General features: G+C 47.4%; 1 protein-coding gene across 1 annotated transcript; it reads left to right on the top strand.

Annotated features, from left to right (window-relative positions):
• LOC144132629 (uncharacterized) lies at nt 1-26,031 on the top strand. The gene is made up of 16 exons (XM_077665165.1): nt 1-129; nt 2,216-2,515; nt 3,258-3,464; nt 4,124-4,285; nt 8,795-8,981; nt 10,044-10,180; nt 10,479-10,599; nt 11,278-11,442; nt 12,323-12,469; nt 12,861-12,982; nt 14,091-14,387; nt 15,572-15,684; nt 22,047-22,281; nt 23,065-23,400; nt 24,309-24,556; nt 25,688-26,031. Exons 1-16 carry the CDS (start codon nt 13-15, stop codon nt 25,962-25,964), a joined length of 3,171 nt encoding a protein of 1,056 aa, XP_077521291.1. The 5' UTR covers nt 1-12; the 3' UTR covers nt 25,965-26,031.
• Nucleotides 26,032-27,203: the final 1,172 nt, after the last annotated feature.

Raw genomic sequence — 27,203 nt, 5'->3', positions numbered from 1 at the left:
GATGAGCTGGCGATGGACGCTCAGAGCTGCCGGGAAACGCTCCTCGAGTTGTCTGCGCGCGCCGAGGAGTGTCCCCGTGCCCTGGAAGAAGCCCTCTTCGAGATCTATTTCTCGCTTAGCCAGGGAAAGGTGAGAGCCCGGTTTTTCAGGCTGGCTTTAACAACAAAAGCTTAAGGGCCCTCTTTACGTCCGCAGCCCGCTCGCCTCGCACCTGGCCTGGCGTTCAGTAAGATTTGTTTTCTGAACTATGTTAAGTAAGCTTTTATTGCAGAATTCTGTACTGAAGGCAGCAGCAGAACAGCGGTTTTCTTAGAGCGAAAGCTCGACTCTTCCCACAACTCGCAAGGTCAAGTTTACTGCGCGTTTCACCTCGAACCGGCGGAACGAAGGCGTAGCAAGGAACGTCATAATACGTAACTCGCTGTGGATTCGCCACAGCTGCGCTCGCTCCGGGCCTCTTCGCTGCTCTGCCACGTGTCTAGCAAAATGTTGCAAAAAACAGTTGCTTCGCTGGCGCTTGGTCTCTGTCTTGCCATGGATAACGCGCACCAGACCGACTCCAGGGCCAAACCATATGTACCCTTGCTTAACAATTTCTTTCGCTCGTATCACTAGGTTAAACAAGCGCTAAACCTCTGTTAGCTTTTTTTTTAAATTGAAGAGTGTAACTACAGATGTGTTTTATGTAGCAGAGCATGTTCAGTTCGTGCCCATGACAACACTATACGCGCTCGTGTGCAGTAGTGGAACCTGTTTTTTTTATAGTGACGGTAAAATTAGGCCAGTGGCAACGTTAGGAAGCCAGTGTAACGAAATATAAAATTAAATTGAAAGAAATTACATTCAAGTTTGCAATATCCTCTTTCTTGGGAACGCGCGACCGACCAGAAGCGATGGACCTCCTCCACCATGCGGTGCAATATCCTCTTTCTTGGGAACGCGCGACCGACCAGAAGCGATGGACCTCCTCCACCATGCGGTTTACTGGGAAGCACAAAAAACGGACTAGGGATGGATTAGGCGACACAGAAACACGTTCACGAGCGCTTGTGTCCCCTATTCCGTCCCTCGTCCGTTTTTTGCGCTTCCCAGTAAACCACATGCATAAACAAATAGCCCGGCAGGTTGTTCTCCTGAACTCCTCCTCGAGTTTCCGCAAGATGAACACCTGAGAGGCACCTGCTTCTTTCCCGATGAAGTTGTTACAAGTGTAGTGCACTGTTGGCATCAGCATTCCGCCTCATTCCTTCACGGCGGCTTGCAGGCTATATAGGGCAATGGTAGCGGAAGTGGGGACTACCAGAGACTGCATCGAAAAGTGGCATGCTGCTTTCTTAGCAAAGTTTCACTTGAGCCTTCCAAAGATGTTGTGTCTGCATTATTGTCGGCACTTTGCATGCCGTGACCAAGCTTGCTCACGAGAATTTTCGTTAGAAAATTCAAAGTCTGGTTTCCTGTGTCTTCCCAGCATATCGCAAAAAATGTGGATAACGCTTGCTTTCATGCATGGGAGCCACCGTTGTCGGAAATTTTTTATTGTGTGCCTGATCGTCGGATAAATAGCATAGGAATGTGTGCACGCTGATATTAATATAGCTGCTCTTTGAACGGTTGCGAACAAATGAGGGGATAGGTCGTGCTATCTCTTTCACTGTGCTAGCGTACGGTGCATACGGACGTTCAGGGAGCGCTTATTCAAAAGGTCTAAGCCTAACACCACGCGGGCGCCTGGGAGACCTCTGATGTTCGTGCAGAGCTTCATGACATGGTGTAGACTGCGCTGCTTTAAGGTGGCTACAAGTGCGCGATATTACAGAACTGAACGAGGAGCTCAGTTTGATACACAAGGAACTCGGTATTAACACATGTGACCAGTTAAAGAATGCATGCAGAAATGCAGTATGCTAACTGTGTGATAATAGGGGCACACAAATAAGTGAACGGTGTGTAGCTTAGCAATTTTGTGGAGCTTGATCTCAAGGTGTCATTTTAAGCGGAAAGTGAGGAAAAAAATTCACTTTACACATAAGAAGTGCCGGTGAACCCTGAACATAATCGTGTTTTTAATTTTTTTTCATTTCTTCTCGGACTACAGTTCTTTTCAATGCTTTATGTACATCAACACTATTGCCTCTTTTTCCTACCGATCTTTGTGCAACGCTTCTATATATCCAGCATATCAAGAACAGTGTCCTTGTGGCGCGGTACCGCGCAGGTGTTCTGGTTCCGCAGTGCCCTGGAGCACCTGTACTTCCGGTATCGGGCGCACCGGCAGCGCATCGACGTTTTCACAGGCTCGGTGATCGCCCAGGAGCTACCATCCCACATGGTCAAGGTGCGCAAGGTGATCCTGACGCCCACTCGGCGCGTCTACATGCCCCCTCAACTTGTGTGCAAGAGCCGCCTGCTTCAGCACTGCGACCCAGATTACGCCCTGCGCATCGTCGTGCGGGACGACGATTGCAAGCTCATCTCCTTTTCGCTGGGTGCCTGCAAGGACGACTTTCTCAGCGCGGTACGCTGTTGGGGGGTTCATGATCGCCCTGTGAACAAGTAGCTGTAGCGTGCTTAATTTCTGGAAAAATGCAGTATCTGAAGTCTCAAGGAAAAAAAAATGGCTGGCGGTTTAGCATTGCTAAGCACAAAAGACTGTGCGAAAGCACTGTTTTTTTCACATGTACACCACCGCCACGTAGCTCAGAGCGCTGTTGAGGTGCCCTCTTACTCGGGGATCCAGTTATGTTCCTCCCTTTAGTCAAAATTGGCATTCTAAACATGCCACCGGTTTTGAGAGAAGGAAAGGCATGTAACTGCCTCAAATTGTAGGTGAACAGCGCCGCCTATTCACAGTGCGACTGGCGTGTCCACTCACCTAGTGAGCCGGTAATACACTTGCTACTGAAAGGCTTCACACGCACAGACACCGCTGATACCCGAGGATTGCGGCTACTTCCTTTCGCACTGAAGGGCACAGGGAATTAGAATGCCATGCGACAAATCTATATTGGCAGTAGTGCTACATTTCAGTCTCACATTGATGAGCTTCTATTTGCCTATTTTAATTTGATTTCACCGTCGCTTTTTCGTTCCGCTGCTGTATGGATTCATGTAGCTGAAGTGCAGAGGAGGGCACATAACTGCATGAAGATATTTGATAGGAACACTGAGGAAAATGATGCATTTGATGGGATCCTTGAAATGACAATTTAAACCGTCCATTTAGTTCCTCTCTTTTACCTTGGGCTTGTTTTCTGTAGGTGATCAAGCCTCCGCTGTCGTCCGGCCTGAAGATTGGTGGCCGCCGGTTCATGTTCCTGGGTTGCTCGACGAGCCAATTACGCAGCCACGGCGTCTGGTTCTACGCGCACGACAATCAGGGCCGCACCGCGGAGCAGATACGCGATGGTATCGGCGACCTCTCTACCATCGTCAGCGTGCCCAAGTTCATGGCACGGCTTGGACAGGTCAGAGGCCAGTCACGTTCTTGTTGAGAGAGGTGACGGGAAAAGCGACTAAATCGCACGAAAGTATGTGAGGGAATCTCTTCTTCACGTTTAGTAACGGAGCTTTTGTTTTCAAGAAGGTTGAGCCAAGTGTCTCTGCCATTCACCATCATTCATCACACTTTCATGGCCAGGTGCATTGCGTTAATCCATATATGTTTGGATCGCATTGTAGCTATGTGAGCCCTTCATTGATCAGCGGTCCGCAGGGATCAGGCGCCATGTGCAGTGACTCATATCTGACTGTGAAATTATCCACATCATAAGTTATCCTTGCGCGTTTTCGAATCGAATGTGGGAGTGTTAAAATGCTCCAGAGGGGGAATGGAAAGTAAGACTAGCGTTCATAAATAATTACGACACTGCACGGACTGTGTCCGGAGATCTAACCAGGCAAATCAGCCTCCTTTCGGAGTACCAATGCCTATTATGGAGGTGTTGTTTCCATTACACACTTTCTACTGCTGAGAAGCCACTCTTTAATGTTCTCTATATTTGCGAAAGGTTTCACAAATTTCACAACTCCCAGCTGCACAAACATGAATTCTGTATCACCATTATTATAGCCAGCCAGCTATGGCAAAATGGCCCATTCGGGAGACCTCTTTTCCTGCATGCAGGCTTTTTCGCAGTCGTTGGGTCTGTTAACGGTCCCGAGCCAAAACACGTCTGTGGAACCGGACATCCGCCACGCAGCCCCTGGCCGCAGCAGCGATGCTTCCCATCGCGAGTACATCTTCAGCGACGGCATAGGGCGAATATCGCACGGCCTGCTGCGCAAGGTATGTATATTATCGTCCTTATCGACAACCAGTCTAAACTTACAACCTTTGCTAATGTGTCGCTCAGGTCACCAAGACAAGCGTGACTGTGCCGGCGGTGATTTTGCCCGCGCGCCAATTCAGTTGCTCCCGCGCGGGTAGCGACGAAATTCGCTGGTGCCAAGACGCTCCCGCGCAATTACTATGCCTCGGCATGAATCGACTAGAGAAATTGGCAGCATGCCAAGTAGCGGCAGGGCTTTCTGAAAAATTCATTGTTGTCACACCGCTGCCAACGCTCATACATTCGCTTTGGACACCCGGTAACTGTCCTGTGTGACAGAGATAGGGAGCGAGAGAAAACATTACCTCGAGTCAAATCCGCACTTCAAAGTAGTCATCCTCCGCAGTGTGTCTGTCCGTCGGCCGGGATCCCGAAGGTCACGGAAGCAGACAGAGCTTGACCGATGGTTTCACTTTGCACTTAACGGGGGGGGGGGGGGGCACAGTCCTGCGAGTTTTTTTTTTGTTAATAGCAGAAGCCTTTTTTCATGCCTCGCGCCTCCCACAGCCATCTCATCCGATCCAACTTCTTGACAGGAACAATATCCCAAAACTCTGCCGCCCATGATAATGCTTCGCTTCTTTTGGACAGGAGGGGCCATCGCATGTCTAAATAATTTCGTGCGGGTCCTTGAAACCCCTGAAAACCCTGGAATTTGATAGGACTGTTTTCAAGGCCTTGAAGGTCATGGAAGTTTTGAAGATGCTTGAAAACCCTTGAATTTAAAACATTTTTATTTTTAATAAACATTAAGTGATTGTATATAATAAAATATCAACCCACCTGAAATCCCGCTGCGATTTTGTTAAAAATAGAGTGTAAGTTTCGTACAGTCAAGTAAGCGCGTGCCTAGCGGACGCTCGTGAACGTCTAGCCACAGTGACGCTGGCTTGTTTACCGTTTCCTCTCAACCATTTCCTGCGTACTTTTTGGCTGCGTTCCAATACTCTAGACGTCTAACAAGACGTCTAGTGTGACGTCTAGGAAGCAGTCTACATGTCCATGTATTGGAACTTGTCTACTGCTCACGCCGCCTCGCGGCATAATAATGTAACTAAAGCTTATGAACAGTTTTTTCACTATTTTTCACAAAGTGAGCAATAACGATAATTAAAAACGTGTTTTCAACAAGTTTACACATTTCTTCTGCAATGACTTTGCGCGTAAACCGGACTGATGGATGTGCCTATCGGTCAGTCTACTTGTAGCAGACGGGGCCGCTCTCCGAAGACGACGCTAAAGAGATATGCGATTATTCTTTTATTATTGATGCTCAACTGTACATGCTCCTCGAACGTGCTCGTTCAGACGGTCCTGTAAACATAAGAAAGAATACGAAAGACTGTAATCAATATGCGCGAAATGCGATACGGCTAATGTACACTGCAAAAGGAAAACACATACGTGACATTAAACCTGCTGTCTGCCCTACGTGGCACTCGGAGACAGCGAGAGACCTAAATACAGCAGCGATCTTTAATCCTGCAAAGACTAAAATCAATTCGCAACATGCCGGTGTATTTGTTCTGAGAGTGTAGAGATAAAAAAGAATGCACGCGAAAGAGTTGATGCAACTAATACAGCAACAGAAGAACACATTTGTTAACCGTCACGCCAGCCGTCTTAACGCCCGTCGAGGAAACCAACGACAGCGACCAGTATTCTCTAAAATAAAGGTGCTAATTAAGATCCGGCATCGTCAGATGCCGGATCACGTAAACAGACCTACAGCGTCCGCTGCTGTAGCAAAGCTCTCAACTGCACGATTTTCTCCTGCGTGATTCACTTCTAGGAATCGCACGTCCACGAAGATTAATTAGCCACTAGTTTGCGTACCAAATAACATAATAGAATGACTCGCATTTTTCCTTTCCTATACTCCGTGTACAGTCCGACGCCCGCAAGAGCACGACTCGCTCATCCGCGTACATCAACTCCGCCATCTTTAGACAGCAAGTTAGCCTGCATCGATGTGGACTTCGGCGAAGCAGTCTTATGAGACTGCTTCGCCGAGAAATGGAACGCGTCCCAAGATGGCGGCTGTCCGGCTAGACGTCTAAGTAGCCGTCTACTTGGGAGTATTGGAACGCAGCCTTTTTGAGCGCTTCTACGACAACTCCCTTGGCAGTGGTACCTTAGGAGTGCACTACTCTTCGGGGCTCGAGCGGGGGTGCTGCGCACGAAGAAGTGGCAAGCCCGGTATCCGGCCAGATCAATGCGGACATTATGTGCACAATGTGTGGGCAGGATGAGGATTCGATAGAGCATGTTATTCTGTTGTGTAGATCACTCCACCCCTGCCAACCGAATACATGTACCCTTCTGCAGGCGCTAGGTTTCGACTCAGGTCAGCCGACAGAGGGCGGAACGACCGACAGCGAGGTGAATGAGCAAGAAGCCTTTTCCAAGGCCAGAGCGGTCGAAACAACTAAACGCCGCCTTGAAAATTGGAATAGGCTCAAGTGATGGGTGGTGGTGACGACACGGCGGGGCAGACTCTGTCGTAGCGTCCCAAAAAAGTTGGCTAGGACTTCAGTGTAAGGTCCTCCGGTTAGAAGCCCCAAGATCCAATATAATCTAATCCACTTTCCAGTTGAGTAGATAAATGGCCGCCATTGTGTGTGTGGTTGCGCGGTCGAAGCGTTACATTTTGTGCGCGTTTAGCGCTTGCGTGTGCGGTTGTATCGTCACGTCTTGAGCACGTGTAACGCTTATGCGCGCGTGTGCTGTTCCATCGTAACATTTTCTGCGCGCGTAGCGCTGATATGTGTATGCGCGGTTGTATCGCGAGATTTATTGCCCGTGTAGTGCTTGGGTGTGCGTGTGCGGCGGTATCGTGACATTTTGTGCATCTGCAGCGTAGTGTGTGCCAGTCAACGTGCGTGGAAACAATACCCGGAAAATGCAAATTTCAGAGGTCATGGCTGCACAACGACGACTAACGAGAGTGGCTTGCGTCGGACATGTCAAATCCGCACAAGGCAAAATGCAAAGTTTGCTGTAAGTGTTTCGACATCACTGCCATGGGGGAGTCGGCACTAGAAAGCCATCTAAAAAGTGCAAAGCATAGAGAGCACATGCAAGCCGCCGGGAGTAGCTGTATGGTAAGGAGCTTCGTGACGATATCTGAATGTCAAGCTAATGAACCACAGACAGCGCCATCGCAGTCGTCAAACTTGATGGATGCGTGCAAGAAGCATGGACTTGTGATGGACGCAGGGCATTTCACAGCGGATTAGCTGTGATGCTGTACACGTAGCAGGTGGCATTTTCAATGTTCCCATCACTAAGGAATTGAGAGCATCTGTGACTTCTCCAAAGAGCCAATACCGTGCCTTTTAGAAAACACATAAAAAGCAGGAGCGCGAAGATGCGAAACAGCGGAAAAAACGGTGCATTGATGAAGAGATTGAAACTCTCAGAAGGAGGAAAAAGAAACTAGAAGCCGTAGTTGCAGGATTGACAGTTTCAGCAGAATTGTATGCAGAAAAAGCAGAGGCAACCAGTGGCCTGACTTGCATCATGAAGTCGGACATCCTAAGGAAGACTGCCAAGAGCAAGCAGTAGGAGGTCTTGGACATAGACATAAAAATTGAGGAGAAGCGAATTGGGGCCACCTAAGGACTGATTGAGTGTTTGCTTTGCTTCATTAGCGAATAAATGTTTGCATCATCTAACAAACTGAAAGTGGTCATCCGTGTAACAAACAATGATGAGAAGTGGTTGAAAAAGGAAATATGCTGTTGCCATCGTTTTATCCGAAGACAAGTTTCTTTGTTAAAATATTGGCTCCAATGACAATCCCCTTTTTCAGTGAATTCTCATCATTTCACACCTCTTTCTACCGCTGAACATCTGTCTTATTTGGATTTCTAACTGCGAATGTGGTCCTTGAAAATCACGCAGAGGGCTTCGAAAGTCCTTGAAAACCCTGGAATTTTTTCATATACACCAGCATGAACCCTGTCTATTGTGAGCAGTGGACGTGTCATCAATGTCCAAATGCTGCCCAAGTCCAATGTCTAGTCATCCACCATACATCAGATACGTTTCTGCTCCATTAACTACAGAAACCTGTGATGCATAGGACGGTATTTTTGCAGCGATATCTGTATACGAGACTTCCTCTGCGGCAGGCAGTGTCGCCATCGGTGGTGACTACTATGTCCTGACTAAAACTCGCCTCTTTGCCGTTTAGAAAGTCCAGGGACGGTGCTCTCGGCAATGTGTCCTTTGTGGTTATGATGACCCAGCGGATCTGGCCATTGTGACCCTAATTACGTGAAACACGAGCACAACGCCAGGAGAAAGCTTGTACCGGTACGGAACTGGTTATCTTGTAATCCCGCAGCTCCCGCATAAGACAAGGTCCTGGCGGTTTTTCCTATTTTTGTTAAAATATAATGTATGGAGTGACCTAAGTACATAGCCGTTCGTAGAAGCCTTCATTGTCCGCCCTTCCGCAGGTCCACCACGCCTTGGAGCTAGAGGAGGGTGAGGAGCCGTGCGCTGTACAAATCCGCTACGGTGGCTGCAAGGGAATGCTGTTGCTGGACCCGACGCTGAGCGGCTGCCGCATCGTCTTCCGCGAGAGCATGCGCAAGTTCCACTCGGACCACTCCGACCTATACGTGCTGAAGACGAGCAAGCCGCGTGCGTTGTCTTCATGTCCTATGACCGCGACCATCGACAGAAAGCGCTTAGAGAAGCAGTTGGACACAGAGACACATAATTCTCCCGTGCTCTCTCCCGCAGTCCACTATAGTCGGATGCAACTGAAGAGCGAATCGACTTTTTCCTGTCAGTTAAAGGACTCCCTTCCAGCCATTGGCGACGGCCGGCTCTCATGACCCTGCTAGCTAGACAACGCAAGGAGCGGCGTGACAATGCAGGGAGGGGACTGTCCCCGACCAAAGAGGGATGGACAATCTCTTTTCATCTGGCGCTTCCCGCATGTCACGCTAGCAGAGTCATGGAAATCTGCTGATGCCATTGGCTGGAAGTGGGTCCTTTTATGGGAGAAAGCCGCTTCGTTCTTCAATTGTATCCGACTGCAGTTACGCTGTGTCCTAGTGGGCTTGCGCTGGGCTCCTTATGAGCATCTTAGCGAATTTTCAGGGATCCATAGTTCGGGGTGCTGTTCCACGCTTACAATGAATTGTCGTGCAGAGTATCCCACAATTTCTGTTGAAGTGTAGTGCCGTTTTTTCACGTGGCCACGAACAGTCATCGAGAAAAGTTTACGTGAAGCAGGATTGTAGACGAAATTTTCCTCTGGGTCAGATAAACCTGATAACTGAAAGGCCAGAATACGGGAGGGGTACTTATTTTCTACCCACTGGAATGAATACCAAATGAATGAATAGCGACGAAAGACTGCTTATTTGTGCGAAAATTTAAATGTACATTTGCCTCTGAGTGTTGCAGTTACACAGCGGACTTAGAGCTTGAAATTTTGGCATTTGTGCACTGTTCTGTACTTGGCTCCTCGCTACCACAAGTAGACAGAAGGCATAGTCATTGAGCCACAGTATGTTACAAAGCGTGAAAGGGCACGCCTTCCTTCTGCGGTGGACGTCGCTGATTCATTAGTGAGGATAATCCGTGACATGCATTGCAAATTGTAGGAATAGATTACTGCAACAGAGTTACATTTTGAGCGTGCGGCCGCGACAGTATATTTACGCCCGTGATGATTTACCGTGCTCCTCACAGGCGTTCTTTACCTGAACCGACCCATGATCACCATCTTGGAGCAGAGCGGCATAAAGGCCGAGGTGTTCCTGATGCTGCAGAACAAAATCCTCGATTCCTTCATCGACAGCATGATGGATCCCCATGAGGCCGCGCATGTGAGAAATTTTTTTCATCTTCGCAGCTTTTGTGCCATGTGTGGTGTCAGTGCACTGTTCTACGTATAACTGAAGCTCATGTACGACAGCCGATCCCATACTAGACGAATAACTGAACCCTATATACGACAGCTGATCTTATTTTAGTCGAATTACTGAAACCCATGTTCGACATCCGATCCCATTTTAGTCGCATTGAAGGATGGATTCAGGGTTTTGGAGACAGGGTCAACGACCTATGAAGTGGGAAGGTGCTTGTAAACTGATAACGAAACTGTGCGCCTTACTAATTGTGCAGGTTCTCCGTTCCTACTGCGCCTTGCGTCTCCCGTACAAGGAGCTGGCCGGCGTGGGCATCGACCTGACAGTCGAGCCTTTCTTTCGGGCTCTAGTTCGCGCCGTCAACAAGAAGGTCCTGAGTGAGTGAAACACATGAACTTAACCGCTTTTGTTCATTTTGTCGTCGGGGAAGAAGTGTAGAGAAGCAGCACCCTGGCCCTGACTTCGTCCTTTTGCCGATTAATTACGCAAATTTCCGGGATCTTTCAAAGTTATCTCAAATTTCAAATTTCTTCACCGGATCCTCCTTGTCAGTTTTGTGCGATGTTTAGCGCAAAAATAAGGTTCTTATTATGAGGCTAATGTTAATGTTACGGAAAATAGATTAAATGCTATAGGTGACACCATCGAGAACCTGTCGCTTGCATTAACCAGCCTATTGTGGTAATCGTTACAGTCGTTCCCTTTGCATCTAGCATAACCACACATTTCTGGAAGGTAGTATCTGGTCTTAAATGCCTTCAATCAGTGTCACAGTGAACAGCAGAGATGTTTTGCACCCGCGTACGAGCCTTGTAATAGCCCACAAACGCATATACGGCAGCGAAATGACGGGCTTAACATTCAGCGAATTGACGACAAAGATTATGGTCAAGTCAAAGATTGCCCATAAAGATCAATGTTTCCTGAGGCAAAGAACTTCAGCTCGTAAGGCATTGAATGGCCCTCAGGGAGCTTGTCTGAACTTCTCTACAACAGCATGTGTGAACGACGAACCCTTGCCTCTTCACGCCGGATAATGTATACACCTTTTGCAGAGGAACTGAGGACCAAGGCTCGTATTCTGGTTCCTCCGAACTACGGGCGCACCATGTTCGGCGTGCTGGACGAGACCGGCACGCTCGAGTACGGACAGGTGTTTGTCCAGTACTCGAACGACATGCTGCGGTACAAGGTCAACGACCCTGCGACCATCCTCGAAGGTATCACAGCAACCTATTTTCGTGCTAGCAAGCATAGCGCAGCATTGTCTCGGTGCGTTTAGGCAGCACCTTTAGTATTTTATTCGAAAGGATCCATTAATGTGAACGTGGTTGTAATGGTAGGGGAATAAAGTGCCCGAGTACATGCTTCGAAGGCATATGCAAACGTGCTGCGTGTTCGAGGGCTGTTGTCGCAGAAATATAGATTCTTGTAGTCGGATCTAAAAGTAGAATTCTCCGACGGTGCTACCACGTTATTGTAGTCTGTATACATGAACGCACGTCTAGTTTTCTCGTGTGCTGATTCTGACCGAAATTATCTTGTTTTGGCCTCGCTTACGAGCTCCTTCTCTGGTTACGGCATTCTCATATCTGAAGCCGAAGCTAGGACTTACTAATGCTCAGTTGTCCAAGAAATGTCCCGGATATATCTTGTGAGATATCCGTGGTTTGCACGGATCGATGCTTCTATGTTGGCAGCACCGGATACGCAATAGATATATAAAGTGGTGAGGTACCCGTGCATTGTGCGCAGCTAATCGCGGTTATCTTGAGGAACCGGCATCTGGAGCCGAAACAGCATACTATACTCGCCGCCAGCTTAAATGCCTATCTCTCTCTCTCGTGAGAGCGCGGTAAGACTGCGCATGGGAAAGCCTTGCGCGTCGCCCTCGTAGCTTCACTGCATAGCCACAAAAAGCTGTCCGCGAGTATATCCATTTTATTCATTGGCTTGGAATGAAAGGACTATTCTATTTTCGTTACATCGCACAGAGGAGCCGAAAGGTTGACGCATGAGATTGTTTTTTTTTTCACCTGAATTTTCAGCCGCACTTTGCATTAAAGTCACTGAGTATTCCATGCACGGTGGGATACGCAGGCGACGTGATCGTGACCAAGAACCCGTGCATGAACCCGGGCGACATCCGGAAGCTGGAGGCGGTGAATGTGCCGCAGTTGCATCACGTGCGCGACTGCATTGTCTTCCCTCAAAAGGGGGAGCGGCCACACCCCGACGAGATGGCCGGTACGCACCCTTCCTGGCGCGCTCCCTGTTGACACTGTGCTATGCGGAGACGGATGTAACCGTCGCTCTCTGTGCTTGTGACGGATAGCGTGCCTTAGTTTACGTGCGCGTTAGGTCAGGGCTCTGCCAAGGCCAGGACTCTGCGGGCTTTGACTGATGTATGTTGTGAGCACAGTCACAGCGTGAGAAAAAACGTACTGTGAGGTTCCATTACCTGAGGTATAAAATATTTCTCAGTTTCTCATTTCGGCATCGCAACTATTCCTCCACTCACTGATCTCCGTTTAATTGGGTCATTAAGCAAGGACCTTCGCCATCACTGCTTTGACAGACGGCCGGACGCAGCTTGTTTCCAATGGTACCCCTTAATGTGGTCTCTACCTGTGCTTAGGTTCTGACCTGGATGGTGACGAGTACTCAGTGCTGTGGTACGAGGACCTCATCTTCAATAACAACTGCAATCCTATGCACTACCACAGCGACCCGCCAAAGGAACGAAAGGCGTCCATTGGGGTGAGCAATATTGCTTATTTTGTGGTCTCTCAGTCTGCTTAGTCTTAGTCTGGGGGGTGGGGTTGGGGAAGGGCTACATAATTCTGGATAAACTATTTTAGGTGCTATTAGTCCAGTTGTACTGACTGCAGTGTTGTCTATAATGAAATATATTCGAAATTTTTCAGCTACATCAACGGTCAGCGGTGGAATACGACGAAATCTGGATTGTCGCTGTATTTTTAACATTGATCACAAATGTGTTGTAATGGAGTATTAATTTGCTAGATGCGGCCTTTTGGTTCGAAAAGAGGCTGTAGTCGAGTTTTGGTTCCATTGTACAATAGACTGTAACAGCGGTGAACCTATTGTCTACGTTCCGAAATTTTACTTCCGTGTAGAAAGCAGAAATAAAGGACTCCTGGCAGCTCATTTTTCGCTCGCAAGAGGCAATGCTCTTTGCTCAATGGTGACATTACCTTGCAAACCTTGCGTCTTCTTGACCATTTTAGATTGAGAGCGGTGGCTTGACCATCGGACTGTGTCCATAGTTGAATAAGACGAGCTGTCGGGCTAATTGTATCATGTTGGTTAACCAGTATGTGTGTCTTGTTGAGTATTGAGGTTTACTAATATGTGTGTCCTGGTTGTTAACCAATATGACTGTGCGCAGCTAAGTCGACACAACCAAACCTATCCAAGCAGATGATTATTCGCTAAGGAAATCATCCAAAACTTTCTTATGAACAAACTTGTCTGAGTTCCGGCGAGATGTGAGTGAAGACGTCAAGAGAGTGTGCAGCATGGCTCACTTTAAATAATGACACCTTTGTGTAAGAAAACAAGCACATGTAACGCATTGCCGCGGCTTTGCTAGTATATACGTAGTTGACTGGGAGGGGACGGCTGCTAAAAGTCTACATTTCTCGCCGGCTCAAAAGTAAAGTGAGCAGCACAGGCCTAAAAGGTTCCCGCTTGTGCTCGTTCCCTTAAAGGTGCCACCAAATATTTTGCACACGTGTAAAGACCCTGACCTTCAGTTTTCAGACGAATGTAAATGGACGGGGCATGAAATCTGTTTATCCTCCGTCTCACGAGAGAACTTGCCATTCGTTTACGGTGGCCACAGGTCCAGGACATGGTGGACTTCTTTTGCCAGTACATCAAGGGTGACAAGATCGGCCTGATTGCCAACGCGCACCTCGTCTGGGCTGATATACTGGACAGCGGCATCAACTCGCACCGCTGCCGCGAACTGGCACGCAAATGTGCCGTCAATCTTGACTTCGCCAAGTGCGGTGACCTCAAGGGCTTTCAGAACTCTGAGCAGCCACCCATGTACCCGGACTTCATGGAGAAGCTGGACACGAAGAACACCTACTGTTCGCGCAAGGTTCTCGGGCAGCTCTACCGAAATTGCAAAAAGGTATACTTCCGCGTTTGCCAACTTGTGGCTCAGGCGACTGCAGTTACTCTTATGGCGAAAACGGCGGAATTAAACAAAAAACTCTGCTTGCGAGGATAGTGCAGTTCATAATGCACACGTCTCTTCCGAAACTCGTGCTTGCTCCTGGCTTGTGTTGTTTGGCGCTGCCTTTACTCCCTGACTACTCACTCAGGTTTTAGATCTCAGGGCCTCATCTGTGACTGTTCCAAGATGTTTAGGTTTCTCGTTTTCAAATGAGCGACAGGACTTCTGAAAGTGTCGATGTTTGCTTCAAAGCTGGAATCTGCAAGATCCCAGTTTGAAAACACTTGAGCAACGTTGCATCAACCTGTAGCTTAGGGCCACTGGAGCTCTTGCATGAACCTGTCGGTCTTTACGCAGGTTCAATTTATAACATCATCAACTATGACAGAGCCGTGAAGCTTCTGACATGAAGGTTATATGTTTTCATGAATGATCGCATGTCGATCATTGCATAAGCAACTAATTTGTTGCGGCCGTGCTTTTTACATGATATTTAGCAATATATTTGATGGTCGGAACTGAATACGTTGCTCTATGTACATAGCACATAGTATGAGATATACCCCATGGCTGCTTCTGGCGATGTACTTTGTACATTTTGTTCATCGACAGTGACGAGTAGAACTGTAGCGTTTGTTTGTATTCGAGATGCTCAAGAAGTCCGTTGAACTCTGGCGGCCTGTTTGGGTTTTTCGTTCTGTGTGTCATTGCTGGAGCACCAATCATCAGGGTGCAATTAATGAGCTTCTATACTACATGCCAGTGTTGCTAGGTAGAAGCGTTTTGACTTGTTTAACCTGCCCTCGGTTGCTCTCTACCGACTACCGTTCAGTATTATCACGGGGAAAATCTTGTCACTTGTCGCATCTAGCAGTAGTTATGAGGTCTCAGGACCAGTGCTCCTCGACTATCGGGGACCAAAGTAACTGGCCTGTCCCTCGCGCCGAGGATCGACACCACCAGTGCGCAGTCATGCGCGCTCGCATGCAATGTGGCATGGTGGTGAACTTGAAAAAGGAGGCCAGTTAATTTTTGTCCCCGATTGTACGTTCACTGATGCTGTTTGCATTGTTTAGTCCTGATGTGCTGAATGCGCGCAACACACTGTTGTGTCATCCTTGTGTGGTTCCGATGAACAGGTTGAACTGAGCACCGAGTGCCTTGAAGTGGTGGAAGAGAGCCTTCCGGACCCCCGACTGCTGCTCGAGGGAAGAGAACAGTTCCTGAAAGAAGCCACGTCCGCCTATAAGCGGTACGCTTTAATGCCTCTGAACATTACACTATACGAAGTGTGTTGCACTAAAGGAGATGGCTGAAATTGCACCCTTTATCTTATTAGGCCAATGTGCTCTGACTACTGTGGGGTAAAAATGCGGTCATAAAACCATGGAAATCACTTGTCGTATTAGGCCTCTCTCAGTTAGTTGAAGCACAGACTGCTTCGGAGCCGTGGGTTGTGAATAATCTGTTTTTGCACTGGCGAGGCCTGTAAGGAATTAAAATAGCACGTGGGGAAATATTACCCCAATTTAGTGCTCACAGTTCTATTTCATTGACAAGGTTTTGTTATATTTAACAGTCTCTACGGTAATGCCAAGTCTCTACAATAGCAGGCACCAGCAGCTTCATACTGACCTTACCACAACTGCTTCAACGAAGGGTGCTGAATATTTTCATAATGACAACTTTATATACCATGGAGAGTACACAGCTTCTTGCAACATGTTGAAGGTCTTAGGCATTCAACAATTAGCGCCTTCTTTTATCCCCCGGCAGGAAACACGGCGTAACTCAATGGGAATATATTAAGCTTGTAATATTGTGAAAACTGGAGAGTCCTGAGAGATTCTGCTCGAACATAGTTATTATCGTGGCCGACTCTTTCTTCTGGCTGCAAACTCTGACCTGCAAAAATGCTTCCTGCGCTCATGCCAACTATTTCCGACAGCCGTAGAAAAATAATGGGATGCACCGAACGACCAAAATTTCCTTGCTCATTTTTATTTTTTATCTCCACATGGTTGCAGCCGTCCGAACTAGGACCGTTTGTTAAAAATTCCCGTGCTTGCTCGCATCACTTGTACAGTTAAGTGACAGTACCTTATCGTTTTCGGTTGCTTGCATTTTCCATTACTTGCACCACCTGCACAGTTCATTGACAGTACACCATCCTATTCCGTTTGTGTCAGCTTCATAGTTCAGTGATAGTACCTCATCCTTTTTAGTGGCCTGCTTCACCTTCACAGTTCTTCTTTACCTCAGTAAACATGGCACATACCCACGCGGGGGGGGGGGGGGGATTGGCCAAGGTGTAGTGGCATAAACAAAGAAATTTCCACGGGAGATTACGACAAAATTTTAGCACCAAGCATGTATTTTGAAAAATGTATCAATCAAATTGACGGAAGAATATTTAAAGTTAAATAACACAGTATTTTGGTGAGAAAAAGAAGAGCTCGAATAATATTAAAAGAATTAGCAAATCAACCTACCAGTTGCAATTATCTATTCATGGAGAATCCCAAAAATTGAACCCAATGCAAATCTTTTGGCGCTCGCACCAAACGATAATAAAATTGGCAGAGATAATGGGAGCCCTAACCTGGAGAGAGGGACCTCCAGGTAAATCTTTCTCTGAAGTGCGAACTTTGTACAGTAGAGGAGAAAATGGTCTAAACAGATTCAACCTCCCCGCATTAGTCACATGGGTTTTTTGGTGTCAACCCACACCTGCATAGATATAAATTCAAATTGGGAATCCTGCACCGCAACCGCGTCATATTTACTTACACAGCCTGGTTTTACATGAACGGACTTTCCAATTATATGCTAAGTGCTGATAATTAGTGTTATTTAGTAGGGGATCACGTAACCTGGCTGATATGTGTTGGAACCACTGAAACCTGGAAATCGCCAGCAGGCTGACATTCGGGGCATATAAGTGTCAATGAGCCGTCAGGAGCCGACCTTGCTACGTAATCAGCCACCTCATTTGAATGAATACCTGTATGGCCAAGGACCCAGACAAAACGGACATCCTTCAACGTGCATGGGACAAAAATCGCAGGAAACGGCTCAAAAAATCTTTTTTGAAGTTTCAAGGGAGACAAACTGACAAACAATCAGCGAGGATATTAACGTCAGACACATGACATGGAATTTTGTGCAGGCTCATTCCAAGAGCCAAAAATTCCACAAAGAATATAGGAATATAATCTGGGATGCGGGCAGAATAGTTCCATGCCAGAAGCTGTGAAAAGATGGCAACTGCAGCTTTTTGGCAGTTGACGGAGGCGTCGGTAGAAAGCACCGTATGATAGGGGTATTCCTCTATGTGATCAGAGAGAAGACCATTTAAAATGTTTGCTGGCATGTGTTTTGCATGAGATGGGACGATGTGGTCAAAATGGAATTCCACAGCTGCCGGCGTGTCGTCAACCCACTGGAAAGAACTGCGATCAACAGCAATCGGTGTTAAAAAGTTCTGTACTAACATAATTTGTGGCATTTGATACCGTGGCCAATGATGAGAAAACAATACGGCCGGCTGAGACACAAAAATAGGAGTGCTGACATTAGTCACCGGGTCCATCGACTTGAGGAAGGCTCGCACCGTGAATATTTGAAAGCGGGAATTTAGATCAGGGATATGAGCTTCCAGATAAAGCAGGGTGTTTGAAAATTATTTTGGGAGGCCAAGGCAGAGACGTAGAGCTCGCCTTTCTAGTAATATTAAGGATTGAATATTGTAGTTTGCGCTACCAGAGAACAGAATGCAACCAAATTCAAGTATAGGTCTTACATAGGCTTTGTATAGTAACAATAATGTTTCGCGGCGCATCCCAAACTTTTTATTGGCGATTCTTGTCAGCCGGCCTGGAGCGCGTTCTCCTTTAAGAAGGCTCCAATCTAATGCAGGGTGATCAGTAACACCTAGATATTTTACGGATTCCACTTGTGGAATCAGGTTAGAGTGATGGACTAATGAAATGCGCAAAGGCGTGTCTGGAGGAAATACCAAAACGCTGCATTTGTCTACATTCAGGGTTAAATTATTACCCTGCAACCATACTCTAAGAGCATCCAAATATCCCTGCAGAATCTGGTAAAGCAAATGAATATCCCTGGACGAGGCGAAAAAAGCTATGTGATCTGCATACATCACAGATCAGGACGAATGGACGAATTATATCAGTACGAATGTTGATACCACTGAGCAAAATATTAAAAAGCAGCGGGCATAGCACCGATCTTTGCGGAAAACCTCTTCATTGATAATATGTATTAGAACATAGGGTTCACTCAGTGCAATAAGGGTATATGTCCTTGAGAAATTCAGATATGCACGCATAAATGCAGGTTGGAGGTTGTTACTGAGCAAGTCTGTTAAGCAAAAAAGTATGTTCTACGCTGTCATAGACCTGTGCTACATCAAGAGTGCCCAAAGCTGAAACTTCCCTTCTGTGTAGCGAAAGCCGAATTCTGCTCTCTAGATCCACATGTGCGGACCATATAGAGCATCCGCGGCGAAAGCCAATCTGGGCTGAGCTGAGACCATTGACGTCATGAATATGTTTTGTGAAGTGACTGTGCACTGTTCCTTCTAATAATTTGACTAAGTTTGAAGTCAGCTCAATTGGCCAAACATTATCTAAGACGTATCCTTTTCCTGCATGTTTCATGAATAAAATCATTTCCGCTGTCTTCGAAATGTTTGGAATCGATGCATTTTCCAACGAAGCATTGACCATATCTAAGAGGTCGCTTGTAAAATCTTGGGGTAAAATTTTAATCGTACCAACAGTGACACCATCTGGTCAAGGACCTGCAGGATGCAACATTGCCAGGACTGAGAGGAGCTCTGATGCATCAACCTCGGTATAATTCGAAGATGGTGAGATTGTGCACAAAGGGACGTTTCTCTGCATCTGGAAGCGTAATGGCAATCCCTGAGCAATACGCTCCACGGTTTCCTGAGCCTTTGTGGTGATAACACTGTTGAACTAGTGAGGAGAGAGACTGCTGAACTCTTGTTATGCGCCATGAATCTATACAGGGCCTTCCGATTGCGAGGATTTGAAAGTTATGTGTTTAAATTTTGGTTATGTTCCTTCTTGGCTTTTGCAGTTCTTTTGAAAGATGCTGAGAAGAATTTGTAACTAAACCGGTTAGCTGGACTCTGGTTGCAGAATAGCCGGTGCCAGGCCCCTTTTCTGCGACGATAGGCCTTCTCACTTTCTTCTGTCCACCAAGGAGACGGCTGTTTATTAGAGACTGCTGTGGGTACAGCGAATATTGAGAGGTCTACTGCATTTTACAAAAATGAAACCGTCTGCTGAGCTCTGTCTTCCCAGCTTGTACTATAGAGTTAAATGAGGAAGACGTCAGATTTTTATAGATATGGTGGTTGACAATTTTATGGGTTACACAACTAGCTTTGAGCGGAGATAACCGGATAGTGAATGTTATAGGAAGGTGATCACTAGATGTACCCGAATCCTCTGTCGACCAGTCAGTCACCTCTAGCCTACCTGCTGATACCGTTAAGTCAATGGTAGAGCGAGAAACCCCTCGCATAAAGGTTATTTCTCTAGAATTGCAGCAGCGTACAGAATTTGCAGACAGCCACGACCAGAGAAGCTTGCCACAGGAATCAGTACGACTTCCCAGTCACCGTGGTGAGAGTTAAAATCCCCTGCGATGGCTGCACTGCTTGTGCCTGTCACCAAGCTGTCTAAAGAGTCTGTCCTCTGTGCACCTAAAGGAAAATAGAGGTTAGCAATTGTAATATCGACGCAATGCGGAAATAAAATTTTGATCGCTAGAAGGTCACAGTCAGGGAGAATTTTCTTAGAGATAGATGCCTGATGACACAAATGTTTAGATAGCATGGTTACCAATCTGTCTCCCTTGCCAACATTTCGATCTGACCTGAAAACTCGAAAGTTCCTCATTTAAAACGATTTACAAGGTGATAACCAAGTTTCTTGTAGAAGCACAATATATCAGGTTTATGTTTGTGAATAAGTATTTCCAGATCTGGAAGAGAAGACAATACGGATCGGCAATTCCATTTTAACACTTTAATACCTGCCATGATTAATGACCAATTGAAGAGGTAGAAACCGTCTCTTTAAGGATGTAAACATGGGGAAGAAGTTTGGGTGGTCCTTTTTTAGCTTTCATCTGTGGAGAACTAGAATTAGTGACGAGGAAGGAAGGCACTTGAGCGTAGGGCACGACATTTCGACATCTGTGTGCAGGTGTCAGTGCGACATGCACTGCTAGGAACAGAGATGTTAGGTGGGACCTGGGGTGCATCAGGAGGTGATTTTGAGTGGTCCTGCACAAGCTGAAACAGATGCAGACGTTGCTGAAAGGACGGTTGTTGATGGTGACACAGATTGAACTACAACAAACTGAGCCACCGCCTCAGAAAATGTGTTCAGCATTCGCTCAACCACATCATTTAGGGCTTTTTACACTGTGGTCAAAGTTGAGGCAGTCAAGTTGGACTCAATCTCCCCAACAGAAGCGCGCACACGACTAGCGTATGAGACTCCTGTTAAGAGCAGCGTAGGCATCGACTCTAGAGCACCGGTTCTCTTTGATAATGTCCAACAAGCTACGCTCTTCACTACGTTTTGCGCAATTGGCATCATCAGCTGAGTGAATGTTGCTGCAGATGCAATGAGGCTGCTCTGAGGTGCAGTTATCAGCAGAATGACCTTCTCCATATAAACGGCAAGGGGTCTCCGACTTGAATGCTTTGCCGCTATGCCCGAACCGAGAGCAGTTGATGCATTGAAGAGGGCGGGGTTCTAGTGGGTCCACAAGGTAAACAATTGGCCAGATTTTAGTTCAGAAGGGCAGGAAGAGCCAGCAAAAGTTGTTATTACAGATTCAGCAGCAAGACGTGAGCCATTTGCCTCTCTACTACAGCGGTAGACTGAAAGGACCCCAAGTCCTGCATCCGGAAATTCTTCTAGAATTTCGTGCAGAAACGGTGCTGGGTCAACACCACGTACGATACCATTGAAACATGCAAGCTGTTCATGAATGAATGCTTTCACCGGCAATGAGCTGTAAATTTTGCACTAAAGCAAGTTAGAAACACAATAGGCGCCTGAGGGCTTGCACACAATGCCTGAATGGCCAAATTGACGCATTTCAGATATCTGCAGATAATGGACTGTCAATGGTCTTAGCTCCTGTTGACTTAGTTTGGGGGTTTTCATTTTGTTTGCACCCTCACCGATTGGGACGAGAACCACGGGAATTGCATCAATGCCATTTTTTGGAAGGACTCAAGCGGCAGGCTTTGGGCTGGCAAGCTGGCAAACCAAGCTGCCAACCTTTCATCTGGGGAGGTCAACGACATCTTTCAGCAAAACGCACCGTCAGATTCACATGAACTGTGCCTTAACCTACACCTTGGCCAAAACCCCCTCACATAGTGCGGGCTCACCAATGATGAACAAGCCGGAACCACCAGGAGAACCAGAGAACAGCAGCTGCCAGCAAAACACATCAGCCAAGCAAACTTCTTCCTCCCCGTTTCCAGTCACAAATCACAGTTCAGTGACAGTGCTTCATCCTTTTTCATTGCTCCAGGTATGCAAAGAAGATTCGGGCACTGCTGAAGTCGTACCGGATCGAAACCGAAAGCGAGGCTTTCTCCGGGGCTGTGTCCAAGCTCAGCAAATATATGAAGGAGAACGACCCTACGGACATGGCCATGGTGCTCGAGAGCCAGGTCGAGCATGTGGTGCGCCGAACGCGCGAGGAGTTTTTCTCTGAGCAGCTCGACGAGGCTCACGAGAAGCTTAAGGCCTCCGCCTGGTACCAGGTGAGGCGTACTGCGCTTTCAATCTGGTATTCAGCTGTGCTATCGTCAGTGCATATTGAGGGAAGCTGGGCATTCGAACAAACGAGCCGAAAAAAGATATGGCTCATGAACGCAACGATAAAGGCTGCCGCTTTATAATCTTGACAACGGTGTTGTAGTCGTTTCACTTTCTTTGTCCTTCGCTTTGTTATTTAGCCATATGTAGAACTTAATGGCCGAAATAACATCTCAGGTAGGAATACCAGCACCCGCAGATTTAACGCGGATGGTGAAGCATGTGGCTTGGAGGACTGACCCCAGTGCCACGGAGCGTTGGCCGTTATGTCTGAGACCATGTTGCACAGTGTGTTTGCAGCGGCTGACGATAACGGGTGGCCATAGGATGGCCTGCCGTCTCTATCGTCGTTAACGGTGCTGATGTCACTCGAAGAGACACGCTCGATAAATCATGTTAAGCTTGCGGGCGGTGTCACAATGCAAGATAGGAGATATATCTGTATTACAAATTAACTTTCATTTGCGGTTGAGTGTGCGTGTCTGCGTGTGCAAAAGGAGCCGATGTCACATCACGCCTTTAAAGGTGGAGGTGCAGTGTCTCCGCAAAATTTTCAGCGTTTTTTGAAGATATTTCACTGCGATGCATGTTTTGCCAAAGGTCCATGGTCTTGCTTCGGCGTGTTTCGTTCGGCGCGACTGCATACTGAACACCTTACGGCGACTAGTTTAAGGCTAACACCTTGTGGAAGACACATTGTAAATGTATTATGCTGTGTCGGGGAGCAGGTGACGTACGAGCTTCAGTCCTCCGAAGGTGGCATCCAGAGCTTCCCCTGGGTGGTGTACGATGTGCTCATGCGCATCGTGGTCAACACGTCCTCTTGCCTCCCTGTGCCGGCATCGCGCAACAGCTTCTGCCAACGACTCGGGGCGCTGCTGCTTGGCCTGCCGCACCCTGGTGGCGGCGACCAGGACGGCACACAGCACGGCGACACGCAGGTGCTGACCAACCTGCTCAGGCTCATGTACGACTGGATCGACTCCAGTCGCGAGTTTCTCTTTGTCAAGAACACAGAGGAGTTGGGCGTCTACAAGAGTATCATGCGCGAGGCCTGTTTTAAGGTGCGTGATGCCAGCAAAAAAGCTGCGTTGGGTGGATTTCCTGGGCTACGAGACCAAAGAGTAGACCTACAAGCTAGAGGGCTTGGCTCCTTTATGTGCTTCGTGCATAAGGCTCTTTTCTGCATCGCCGTTTGCTGGCTAGAGTTCGCCATCCAACGGCCGTAAGAAGCGGGGTAGAGGAAGCAATGTGGTTCGCCTGTTTGAACAAAACTCAGTCTGTTTTTTAAACATAAACGTAGCATACAGCTACATGTGGCAGCTTTGAAAGGAGGCGCCATGTGCTGTTGTACGGGAAGCTTGCGAAGTGCTGGCATTTTGTTTCGTGTTCTGATATCACAGCTGCGTCGATGGTCTACCAGGATGATGATGACGACCTTGTAACTCGGTATAGGCGCCAATTTGTGTTGTGTGGTATGAATATAACGTTTTAACATAGCACCCATGTACTGCGCATGTAGCGGATGAGCTGCACTTGGCCAGCGGTAAAGTAGACGCACCTGCATTAGACAATCGGCTGGTACGATCACGACTGGGATAGTACGTCTCCGCTGTCATAACTGAGTAATAACGAGCAGTCATTCTACACTGACGATTTCTCCTGCCTTATGTTCGGCTTTTTTTCAAACAACAGGGAAATGTGCACGATTGGGCACGTAACCTGGATTGAGGTTTATTTTGTGAAAATCCCGAGAGCTTAAGTAGGCTGAGAGGGTATTTACAAGCTCCTTCAAGACATTTCGCACGCTCCCAGTATGAAGTGAAGGCGACTCTATGTGGTAACACAGTAAGCGAATGTCATCGCTCTACCAAGAAAAACGTATTCGTAGATAAATGCACTTAAATATTGTGTGCCATCCTCAGCGTGTGGGAGTTATCAGTGGAGGCTCACTACTCACCTCCCATCACAGGTGTCCCGCTCCATCTCGAGGGACATGCCACCGCACAAGCTGGTGATCCTGTGCCTGCGCTTTGCGTGCGCATGGTGCCTCAAGATCTTCCAGGGCGGAAGCGACGGGGAGGTGATCTCCAAGGAGTGCCGGCGCCGCTACCGGCTGGGACACCTGGCCCTGATCACGCTCAACCGACTTTCCATGTCCGGCAACCTTGCCTACCTGCGCAGGGCACCCGAGGGGTGCCCCTCCACAGAGCTGATCAGGTATATTTCACACCTTTCTTCTAAACAGGAGTGACGTCGCTTGAAGAACTGAATGAATCCAGTGACGTCAAGGTGCATTTGCCCTTAACGCTGTGACGTTACCGAAGTCGCCTGTGAAACCTGTGAACAACCAGTGTTTGGTGCTTTCCGGTGTCGCCGACATTGTCAGGAATGCATATGTCCGGGTTGGCCAGGCAATCCTGACATCGAGGCGCACTTAAGCCTCAGATGGAGATTAAAACTGCCTGTACAAAATTATTTGCAAATAATTATTGTCTCTGTGCAGCGGTGGGTCGAGCTCATTGTCATGATTACTAGGCCTGCGGACCTCTTTCAAGGCAAAGAAACTGACAGAATTTTTTCTGTTACCCTTTAAAGGGGAGAACAATCAAAATACGTAGCAGACAGCTTCTAAAGATTTCCAGGCAGCAGCGAGGCATCGATTCCTGTTTTGAGCAAGGGTACTGCTGGGATTTCTGTACCAGTAATGCTCCTCTCTCCTATTGACTCAAACCCGGAATTGGTCGTTAAACATTCGCGTCACCTTTGTTGAGGGCTTACGTTGTGCTCATGTTCTACGGAAACTTAACGTAGAACACCACTGACACAGGAAAGACGTCCGTGAGTCTGTGAACATTTTTCCGTGCGCACCGCTACATGCTTACGCAGTTCACAAGGAGTCTAAGGAGAGCAAAGATGTAGGCCAATTGGTGAGGCCTTGTTGCTTGGGAATACACTGCACATTCATCAGATATTGCATCAATCGGCGATAATCGTCATATATTCATTACCCTCCTCAATGCCTTGCTTTCAAGCTTTCCTTGAGGTGTTTTCTAACGAAACGCTAACGAACCGTGCCATGAGCCCCAATTGGCAGGCTGTGTGACTGCCGTTTGTTACGTGTGTACGTTACCTGCATGCTTGGAGAAGTGCTATAAAATAGGCATACGCCGTCTCAGTGCCATTTATTGAGGAATTTAACAGAAACAGCCACTGCATGTTTCGCAAATCCAACCTGCGAATTTACAGCTTTTTTAAAGCACCCTTACTCGCAGTGCATCGATATTTGTATTCACCGCAGTATCCTGAAATGCGTTAATAGTAGTCTGTCAACCTGTTGGCTGTCCCCAGGATTTACATCAACCGGGAAGACGAAGAATTCTTCGAAATCCTGCGCCGCTACGAGGACATCATCAAGAAGATCATGATGGACTGGTCCGGCGTTGAGGACATCCAGTGTGACCTCAAGACGGACCGTATGGACGAGTGGTTTCTCCAGCTAATGGTCACCGGGAGCCGCTGGGCGCTGGAGCGCCTCAAGGAGATCGTTGTCTACCCGTCTTTCCGCGAGGTGCTTTTGCTCGCGTTCGAGCGGGAGAAGAACGCCATCGGTGGAACACTAGAGTGATTGCCTTGATGCTTTGCACCGGCAACAGAATTTTTCTTGAAGGTGTCTAGGTTGGCAGCCCCCTAGCTAGGGGGCATGGCGAGGCTGTGGCCGGTTGGTGATGCTTCTGGAGGGCAGCTGACTTTCCCACTGTGTCTTTGGATTTGATTTTACTGTTGCTTTTTTGCTCTGCTGCTGCATGGGCTTCTGGTGTGTGGAGGCAGGCGGGTTGGTGATGGATGCATGGTTCTTGTGGAGGGCAGAGTAGGGAGGTCTTTGGCACTTCTTGAGGCTTCACATAGAGAAAATTTCTTGCCTTCACACAGATAACGCTGCCCTTAGTGCTATTGTTGCAAACTTTTTTTTTACTTGGCAATTACAACTTCCTGGAAGCGCCAATAAATGGCTACAGCGACGTGGCGTGTGTCCTTTCCACAGGCTCTTTGATAAATCAGAGCATAGCGACGGATTCATTGTGCGATTCAGTATCTTGGATCACCCACCGGTCACCCAAGATGCAATGAACGTGTTAAAGCATCATTTTGGGTGTTTTCTCAAATCCTCTTGCCAATATATTAGGATATAGAATTTATTTGTTTATTTATTTATTTATTTATTTCAATAACTAAAAGGCCCCTGTGGCGGTAGAGAAGGAGTGGAGTGCAATAATATATTTATCATCATAACACAGGAATTGCAGCAATTTAGCAGCAATAGAGGAATTGCGGCAAAACAGCGGCAATTTCATTTCAAGTTTATTTCGTTTGTTGCAGTGACAGTTTATACCGTTGAAATGTATGGCATTAGTGAGTTGCATTTTCCCTTTCTCGTGTGGTCTGCTGATGTGCCTTCCAAAGGAGAAAGCCAAAGCATAATGCTAAGAAAGTGAGCAGCAGGAGGGATACCCAGCGTGGATCATTGGGGATGTGGTTGAAGGGGAGCGGGTAGCAAGGCTGACGGACTCTCCATGCGTGCTCGAAGTGCCTTCAGCCGACAAGGAGTCCGAGCTGTGGTAACTCAGGCTTGGGAGTAGGAGACAGGGAAAGTATTGGTTGTGAGGAAGGTTTCCAGCCTTGCAAGGAGTTTTGAAAGAGTGAGCGATGAAGCTTTTATTGATGGTGTACCTTATGGCGTACATGCAACTACGAATGCCACATACACGAGTGGTGACAGCTTTGCTCTTATGCTGCATGCCACTGAAATGAACATGAGCTAAATGGGCTCCATACAAACATTTTGTGTTGTGTTTGTGATATTTTA

This window comes from Amblyomma americanum, chromosome 1 (assembly GCF_052857255.1).
Source record: "Amblyomma americanum isolate KBUSLIRL-KWMA chromosome 1, ASM5285725v1, whole genome shotgun sequence".
Lineage (NCBI taxonomy): Eukaryota > Metazoa > Arthropoda > Arachnida > Ixodida > Ixodidae > Amblyomma > Amblyomma americanum.
Note: the sequence above shows the minus strand (reverse complement) of the source record. Positions and strands in the feature narration are given on the sequence as shown.